The 9,939-nt window shown below is 46.8% G+C and overlaps 1 protein-coding gene across 1 annotated transcript in view; it reads left to right on the top strand.

Annotated features, from left to right (window-relative positions):
- The first annotated feature begins 6,280 nt into the window (after positions 1–6,280).
- Positions 6,281–9,939, top strand: part of LOC142574786 (uncharacterized) — a 128,932-nt gene continuing 125,273 nt past the window's right edge. Inside the window, exon 1 of the mRNA XM_075683800.1 lies at positions 6,281–6,391. Within this exon, the coding sequence (XP_075539915.1) occupies positions 6,291–6,391 (101 nt within the window). The 5' untranslated portion in view covers positions 6,281–6,290. The remainder of the gene's footprint in view (positions 6,392–9,939) is intronic.

Raw genomic sequence — 9,939 nt, 5'->3', positions numbered from 1 at the left:
CAAGCTTACGAAAAATATGGGAACCTCCTAGAAAACCCTGTGTGCAAAATTAAACGCGTATGGAATAAATAGAGCTCTTCCAAGAAGTCGCAGTTTCGCCTGAAAGGCGAAGTAACGATGGCGATAGCAAATAAGTGGGCAGCTACATGAAGAATAATCCGCATTTGGGCAAGATGGCACTGGTTGAACATCTTGAAGTGGTAGCGCAAGGCGACAAAAACGGACTTTGTCATCACCTCATCTGCGACTCATCACCTGCGAGTTAGAAAAGAAAGAAAGAAAGAAGGAAAGAGCAGCAGATCCAACAAGTTGAAATATACATGCAACGAACCTTAGTGTGAGTGCATAAAGAGTCGAAACACGAATGTCTGCACAAAGCGACACAGAAGGTTATATTCAGGCATTGCAGAGAGGCTAATGCGTTGTGTTGTAAACGAAACACACACGTACGACAGGTCGTTTGGCAACCTGGCGGTTTTCTGGTTCTTTTTCTTTCTTGCTCCCGCACGGCCGCTGCCGCCGGATGTTTGGATGGATGGATAGATGTTATGAGCGTCTCCTTTAGAACGGGGCGGTGGGTTGCGCCACCAAGCTCTTGCTATTATACTGGCTAATGTCCTACCTAGGTTGAAAAAGCAAAAAAAAAAAGAAAAAAAAACAACACTATGAACTCCCACAAACAAATTTTCTGATCCCCTATTGCGAACTGTGCTTTCGTGCGTCTCCGTGTTTTGTCGTTTCCCTACTTTTATTCCACCAATCCTCCAATCGCCTCCTACTAAGCTCTATTGTGGACATGTTTACTTTTCTACTGCTCTCGCTGAACCGAAGGGCTTCAAGGAGGCCAGCGGTGCCTAAATCGACCGCCGGGCAGATACCTTCACATTATAATAAAACACGCTCCATCGTTTCCCTATAGCTTTACCGCAGCAAGCACATGCTTCTTCTTCCTACATCTCGCTCGCTTTATAGGTGCGTGTTCTAAGGCATCCCGATCTCGCTTCTAAAAGTAATGAGCTTACCTTTGAGTTATCATAAATTGTTTCTGCCCTGATTTCATTTTTTCCTCTTAAGTAGTTGCTCATGGCAGGTTTCTTTTCCATTGCCGCCACCCATGAGCCGATGCGCGAAAGCGAGCGCCATCTGGTGATGGTGCAAGGAACCCTGCGGCGGTGACGTCGCCCGCGTCCTCCGATCGGATCTGTTAGCCTATTCAGCAAGATAACAGTGACGCAGCAACCGTAGTCACAAAAAGCTAGAAAAGTTCGCAAAGAAAGGCTTCACTTTTAAATCTAGGGATAGAAATGAAAATCTTGTTGACGATAAGCGAACTTCCGCAGGCTGCTAAACAACTTTCTTCGTCCTAACGTTAAGCGAAATTCCGAAAGCTACTAAACACTTGCTTGGCCTTTGCACCAGCGGGTGCAAGGGCCAAGCTAGGGAGGTGGTGCCGGAGTCTCTTACGCCTGCCACAAACACGCCTCAGCTTCGACAGAACTTCGAGCACGAGCTCTGCAGAGTATTTGCATCGAGTCTGCCTTGTGGGATAGAACGCATCTTCAGATACAGATGCAAGGCCCAATTACAGTAACGAAGCACTTACCGTATTTGTACGGTTCTACCGCGCCACCGATTGTAACGCGCAGTTATATTACCACCCAAATATATAAAAAAATAACTTGGGGCCGATTATACCGTACACATAAGGTAACAAAACCCGAGTCGACGCGTACTGTATTGAAACGATGTCATGGAACATACGAAGGTACACCGGCGCGCACACAGCGGAACATTAGCGACTAGTCGATACCACAGTCAGACGGCACCTCCTTTTCGCTGTCTACCGACCGAAAAGGTCATCCTCAGTTCCATTTAATGAATTAGAAAGGCCACACTTCATGAAGACTTGAGCACGGCCGCCTACAGCAGGGCATCCACGCACTACGGGCCCACCTTGCGATGTCTCCGAGCGTCGCTTTCTTCCGACGACTCGTTCGATGGCAGTGTGGCTAGCTACCTTGCGTCGATCTTCTTTTAAAATAAAAATGGGTTCCCTTTTGAATTTTGAGTAGAATTGCGAACGATTGCATCGCTCGTGCAAATTTGAACGCAACTTTTATTTTAAAAAAGTGCGTGCTACAGTTGTGCTAATACGGTTTATACTATAGTTGCTTGGGCACATTTCCGGCTCGTTTTACGCTTTGGAGGATGAACGCTGTCATCCTTATAATGTTCAATATTCAACGATATGGCTGGCAAATGCGATGAAAAATCTTGAACATTGCGAACACCTACGCGAGGTAGTTAGTGGCTACACGTAAAAAAGGAAGCAGGAGAAACGCGGCGCACGTGTTCAGATTCGTGGAAAAAAATGGAAGACGCTCAAGCTTCGACTTTAAAAGGGCCCTGAACCTCTTTTAACGCGACAGCGTTAAGGGCCCCGTGTCACAAAAAATCCGACGTCCGCGTACGGCGTACCGCATCCTTTGTTGTCCTTTGTTGGACGTCGCTCCGGCAAAGACAGTTCTCTTCTTATACTGAAATATTAAACGTGCGGACAGGACATCGACCCACGCAAGAGGCAGCGTTTCTACCAGAAAGCTCGCCTTCGTGTATAGCGTTCGCTGCCAGCGTTTCCCGGTAAACGTTGCGGTTACATAATCTGCAGTTGCCGGGTGGCATGAAAATCAGTCAGGGATTCGCCCTATTTTGACAAAAAACAGCGCGTAGACGAAAAAGCCCTATATTTTCGGAAAAGAGACGCAATTCCATTCCTATTCCTTTACGGGGTTGCGAAAATGTGGAATGATTCCGGATTCACTCTAATTCTGGAGTAGTGACTCCGCAACACTGATGGGAATCCGCTTTGGTATGAAGTAAAGCACCCAAAAATGAATGAGGGAAAGGCTTCTGTTGAAAAGAGGGTGTTTGAGAGGACGGTGACTTCGCGCTCCGCTTGCGAGCTCCACGCACCACGCACGACAGCAAAACTTGGCTTAGATATTCACAGCAGCATATGCTACCCGCTGACTATGTTATTTCACCAAGCTCGAGGGGTGGTTCAGGGACCCTTTAAGAGTGGAACGCGATAACATTCAAAGATCCCTGACTGCTTCTAGCGCTTCCTGGCAACTGCAGCTTATGCAACCGTTTACCGTAATGTTTACCGGAAAACGCTGGCATCGAACGTTATGCACGAAGGCGAGCTTTCTGGTAGAAACGAGGCCTTTTGCGTAGGCCGATCTCGGAGATCGCGCACCTACGAGCCCCCCCCCTCCCCCCCCCCCCAAAAAAAGAAAGAAAGATCGTTTCTGTTGTTATTTCGCAATTTAATGTTTTAATATTTTGGCCTGCAAAGATTTAACATGAAAGACATGCGCTGTCGGTGTTTTTCTTCATGGCATTGGTTTTTGGGTTGTCTTTCTCAATATTCCGTGGAATAACTTTGTCGAGAATCTAAGACAAGGTATGAGCAACGTTAGCCATACAATGCTGTGGAAATATAACCCACATGTACCACATGGCATATAGCAAGGCGTGTCATATACACGTACCCAAATATATACCGCAATTTTCGCTCACAGTACGCCAACGCTGGCTACGACGCTGACACCGAATTTTCAGCGACACGGGGCCCATAATGCTGTCGCGTTAAACTGTATATGATTGAACTGGCTTGGCACGAACATTGATATCTTATTTTTTGGCATTCGCTTGTATCACCCATCGCTGTGTGATCCCGCAGAGGTAAACGGGAATCTGTAAACTACGTGGTCCAATGAAATGGAGACCGCTGTTTGAGCACTGCTATGAACTTAGCCTGTAAAGCGTGCACCTCCTCATCAATTGTGTTACTGCGGAGAAGCTATCAATCACGACAGGAAAATCCAGGAAGCGCGTTACTACGCTATACTCGCGGACAACATTCTGTGGAAATGGAGGGAAAGCAACAGACGCAAAACACGCACAAGTAAGAGCACTCTGTAGACATGTCCCACGTCCTGATTCGCGTTAGGTTAAGCTGGCAAAGCAAAATATCAACAGCTTATATAAAATAACAAGATTAAACAAAATGGACCCCCGAATATTAGATTAGGCTTAATATTCTGCTTTCCTCTTACGCGTATGGTCACATGCGAAACAGTCGCACGTGGAAGCAGCGCTGACCCAGTGTCTGTTCCAAGAAACCGAAAGCGATCTCATACTCTGCCGGAGTACTTGGCGCAGTGACGCACGTGCAGAAGCTCCGCCCCTGGAGCTTTGCCTTCACTGCCGAAAAGCGTTGCCGCGACTGTAGTGCGCCTTTAGAAGCACTCGCCTCCAGCGGTTTCTACATGTACTGGCATAAACTCACTCTCGGAAACAATAGACTGGGGCGTATAGATTTTTAATTTATTGGGGACACATTTCACGTAAAAGGAACTTGCTATACCATCTTAGGCAACACCTGCAGTTCAAACTGGACTGCACGAACGCTTGTGATTGTTGGAGAACATACCTCTGCGAGTGTGTACACAATGGCTGTCTCTATATTATATTGTTTTAACCCAATAGGATTAAGCCCCCCCCCCCCCCCCCCCGTGTCGCAGGAAATCCGGTGCAAGTATCGTAGCCGGCGTTTGCGTGCTGTCAGCGAAAATTTCCGTACATATTTAGGTTATATGTATATGCCGCACCTTTCCATATGACATGCGGTTTACGCGGGCTATATTCCCACACCATTCTGTCACTAAAGTTGCTCCTACCATGTCTTGTATTCTTGACAAAGTTAGTGCTCGGAATTTTGAGAGACACAGCCTACAAACATATGTCTAAAAATAAGAACACCGACAGCGCATGCCTTTTCAGTTAAATCTGCTCACACTGAAATAATGAAAGTGCGACATTATAATATAAACCTCAAAATGATGCAACTTTTTTGCGCGGCTGTGTGCGATTTCCGGGACCGACCCACGAAAGAGGCCACGTTTCCACCAGAAAGCTCACCTTTGTGCATAGCGTTCGCTGCGAGCTTTCCCCGTAAACATTACGCATACATAAGCTGCAGTTCCCAGGAAGCGTGAGAAGCAGCCAGGGGTCTTTGAATGCTGTCGAGTTCCACCCTTAAAGGCGAAGCTTAAGCGTCCTCCAAATATTTTTATTGTCTTTCTTTCTTACCTATTCTTCCTTCCTCCCCGCCTTTAGTGTAGGGTGGCCAACCGGACACGTCGTTAGTTAACCTCCCTACCTTAATCCCCCTTTCTTTTCCTATTTTGCCTGCACTTGCACATGGTGCTCCATCACACTTCTCATTATCACTTTCCACACGACAGGGGTATTTTATAAGCAACGCCCGCTTTACACGCAATGATACGTGTGGCGTGGCTTTTCGCACAGACATCACTTTTGTCTTGTCGCTCATTGATGGCTCGGCACTGTTGTGTCTGGCGATCCCTCAGAACAAAGGATGCTTCACCGGCAGACATGTGGCTGCCACGGATGCTGATCACGCCTCATCGTTCACTCAAGGCAGCTCGCTTCAAGACAGCAACGTCACCCCTCTTAACCGTCGCTCGAAACCCTTCTCTCTCCTGGCACCTAGCATGGCACCATCCATGGAACCTTCGTGGCCGAATGGACCCGGCTCCACAACAACACATACGAGCTAGCCTGTCCGGTTCTGAAAGCAGCACAGGAATGCCGCACTTGCTGGCCACTTTCTTGAGGGGTTTGGTAGGGTCAGGCCGCCTTGCTAACCACTGCAGAAGATGCCATTGTGCGTCCCCATTTGACAATTAACGCACCTGTTCTTGGGAAATACAAATATGAAAAAACGCAGATCAGTGCATGAAGCGTTTTGTATATCAAATGAGACCGACAAGTGCGTGACCATTCTTTCTATTGCTTTGGTAAAGAAAGGAAAGAAATCGATTATCTTGATAAACGGTTTCGTGCTTTGGGGAATTGATACCCGTATTAGTCAAGTTACCCTAAGTTTCTTACTCTCCTTTGTAGTCATGCGCCAAAATGTTGCCTTATCTGTAACCACGTGACTTCTTGTCATTCTTTCCAAAGTTAATTCAATTGAAATCCAGCGTTCTATTTTTTCTGTCGTCGTTGTGTCTCTGTACCTGCTTTCGTTTTTCTCAAGCGCTGGAACATGTCTTTCTTTTTCGTGCATCAGATGTACTAAGATAAATTATGTCACCCTTGCTTCTACGTAGAGGTACGGCATAGATAGGGAGCTTCTTCCTTGAAATCTGAATCTAATCTGCGGTTTTGGACAGAATCCAAAGAATTTCCGGCCAATTATGAGCGTCGCAACGAGTGCGGCCCGCAAGAGCCTGTTTTCCGGACCGCCCACTATGGCTCCACCGGGAAAGCTGAACAACCCGGCATTCGCCGGCGACGGGTGAGCCTCAACATCTCTTTCTCGTTATTATCGTAATGGCTTCGCGGTAGTCGCAGCTACGCTCAATTTAGGTAGCATATGCACGATATACATGCTCGCGGGCAACATGAAACATCTTCATGCCGACTATAGCGCACAAAAGGAGGCACTTAGTGCCCACATACGCACAAAGAGGACATCGGTTCGTTAACCACACCATGCCTTTGCTGCCGAGTTTCAGGGAAAATGCTGTATAAACTTTTGCGTTAGCTTTAGAGGTTTCCTCAAGACAAAGCTTGCTATAGCAGTGGTGCTTGCTTCTGTATAGTTACAATAATAGCGTGTGCAAGCTTATTCACGCATTTCGCTCGCTGAAATTGGCCATCTCTATACTGCCTGCGCTAACGCTGATAGCAAAACTATCGTATATTAGTTACGCTACGTTTTGCGTTTTTCATTAAAATGGTATTTATTTATTTATTTATTTATTTATTTATTTATTTATTTATTTATTTATTTATTTATTTCAAGATACTGCAGTCCGTCAAGGCTATCGCATCAATGGGGCGGTACGAAAATAAGACAAACACGGAGAAAAACACTAAAGCATATACACCTAATGCACAAATAGAAGAAAAGGAAAAAAGATGCAGACACACGACATGCGTACATTTCATAAAGGTACTATAAACAAATGCAGCATTATTCAATACACTTAAAAGGTCCTGTACAGGGAGGGATGGAGTTTTGCCAGGCAAACAGTTCCAGAGTTCGATGGTCTGGGGAGAAAAACTGTGCTTGAATAACTGAGGGCGATATTTAAAGAGTGAAATATTACGGTTGTGGCTAGTTCTTGTTGCTTATATCCTTCGAGAATAGACAGTTGTTTGGGAAGCATAATGATTTTAGTTAGCTAAGTTGAACGAAAGCTTTAGGCTTTATATTCAGCGCCGCAAGGAGAGTGAGGTGACTCCTAATGAAGCTAGGTGGTAGGAAGACGAGAAGTTCCAGTCATAGCGGTGACAGATAAAACAAAAAACAGCGTTTATTTGAACTGATCTTACTTTACTAATGTATGGACTTTGTGTAATGATTACGTACCCTAGAGCCACACTCTAATATCGTAATTATGAGGATGCTGTAGTCTCTCGAGGGAGCCGAGTTCCCGCACAGCAGCTACCCTGCAGCTTGGCTGTAATGCTGGGTCGTGCAGACATCTAAGCAGCTTTCGGCCGTGGTATGAACGGCATTTAACTGTGCCGTATTTCGCCACCTGTCGTTCAGTAGCAGTTTTCTTGACGAAAGAATTAGTCGCAAGGTGTTCTTGTGCAAGGATGCTTACTTTCATTGCAAATGTTTTTCGTAGCCGCTTCGGAAAAATCAGATTGCTCTTGGTGCTATTAGCTGAAACGCACGCGCGGTGCGAAAGTAAGTGCGTGACTGGAATTTATGTTGACTTTATTTTATCGCAAGTAAAAATGCAAAGTAGCCATCGCGGCGCCGCTAATACATGGGTCTAAATTAGACGTCTTCTCCGGCATAGAAGAAAAATCTTTTTTCGTGCCAGTATTGCGATGAACCGTTTAATCCATCCTGCTTATTTTATTCGCACGAGCTTTCTCAATGCACTTTCAGCCTCTGTTGCAGGTAGTTTCGTTGACTTGACTGTAGCAAAATATTTTTGGAAGGCCGAAAATCAGTCCTATGCCCGCACGTGACTGAAATACTATATTTTAACGTGGAAGTGTGTCTTACTGCTTTTTGAATTATGAAAGAAGGGCAGCGCGAAGCTGGAGACTTGAAATGATCAACAGTGGGCGAACAAGATAAGCTTGTGCCAACGTTTCGGCTAGATGACTTCAAGACAGGTAAATCCGTCTGTCGGAACATTGCCTACAGGCTGAAGCTGAATTCTTAATGGCTATAGGGCAGGGAGAGGCGGGAGGGAAATGCAGTACTGTTAACGAGACATTCTCCAGTTTGCTGCTCTGCACGTGCGGAGGGGGAGGGAACGTACGCCTGGTACACTATCTGCCGATTGTTCGCACAACCTGCAGTTTTTTTTTCAGATTTATGAGAATTTGCGGAACTGGTGCATCAACGAGAGTGTAACTATATAGGCAACTTTTCACCTCCTTCAGAAGTACCATGGGTCTAGCTGGCTGTTCGTATGCTCCGTTTCATATTTACCCGCCGTGGTTGCTCAGTGGCTATGGTGTTGGGCTGCTGAGCACGAGGTCGCGGGATCGAATCCCCGTCACGGCGACCGCATTTCGATGGGGGCGAAATGCGAAAACACCCGTGTACTCAGATTAAGGTGCACGTTAAAGAACCCCAGGTGGTCGAAATTTACGGAGTCCTTCACTACGGCGTGCCTCATAATCAGAAAGTGGTTTTGGCACGTTAAACCGCATAATTTTTTTCCTTTTCATATTTAGCGTGCAACGCCATGGAAGCTGTATACGCAAGCAGTTCTGCCACCAAAATAGATCACTCCGCACGTCGCGTGTGTGATTCGCTGCGCGCCAACGGTGTTTGCACACGCAAGCAGAGGCCGTACGCCGGCGCGAGGCGACAAAGCGCGTGACGGAACGGCTCCGTGGAAAATCGCCTGAAACACCAAAAGTATCGACAGCATCGGTGCCCCATTTTCGGCACAAAGCAACTCGAAGCATTCCGACACTCCAGGCCGCAATTTGGGGTGAGTTATACGTGCGAAAGGAGTCGCGAACCCTAGCTGCCGGAGCCTCGCCGGCGGCTGCACAAGTGGATGCCTGTGCCGCATTGAACGAAGAGGTAGCCATGGGACTTCACGACCAGAAGAGTGAGGATGAATTGATTTCTATCCCAACCGTGATGCGCCACGCCAAGCCCAAGACAGTCATTTTGCCTCCGGCTGAGGACTTAATTTAACACAAGCCACGCCCTATCATGTGAGTGCTGTCATCACCGCAGTAGCTGGACTTACGATAGCCGATGATTGGGACGTCACTACCGAAGTCGCACAGCTGCAGAACCTTGCAGTTGCGAAAAGTCGGCGAGAACCTGCTACGCAGGAGCTCGTCGCACTCAAGACGTTGCAATTCGGAGGGGAACAACATGAAATAACAGGTTGGTGCGTGAACCGGGCAATGCAAGGGGTGTAGTTAAAGGACTCTCACTCGCAGACCCGGACGACGAATTGACAGTCATAACGCTCGAAGATCGGGAACACCTAGCAGCGAGAAGGCTGGTTCGATTAAAAGCTATACCAATCCCTGTCAAGGGATCAGGGATGCTGTAGGGTAAAGCTATTCCAGGCTCTTCTATTCCATTTCTGCAGTTAGCCTTCCGCGAGTGGTCAAATTTTTGTCGGGCCACCCCAACTTCGCTTTTCTGTCATACGACGTCAGGAAAACCGCGAAAGCTCCTCGTCATTTAATAGGACGTGTACAAACTGATTGGGCATTATTAAACCAAACAAAAGAAAGATAATTATTTCTGATTGAGAACTATCCAATAGCGTCCTACTAGGACCATCAGTCAATAAAACATTCCGTCCCAAGGTGGTCTAGTGTACGAAATGACTC

This window comes from Dermacentor variabilis, chromosome 3 (genome assembly GCF_050947875.1).
Source record: "Dermacentor variabilis isolate Ectoservices chromosome 3, ASM5094787v1, whole genome shotgun sequence".
Taxonomy (NCBI): domain Eukaryota; kingdom Metazoa; phylum Arthropoda; class Arachnida; order Ixodida; family Ixodidae; genus Dermacentor; species Dermacentor variabilis.
Note: the sequence above shows the minus strand (reverse complement) of the source record. Positions and strands in the feature narration are given on the sequence as shown.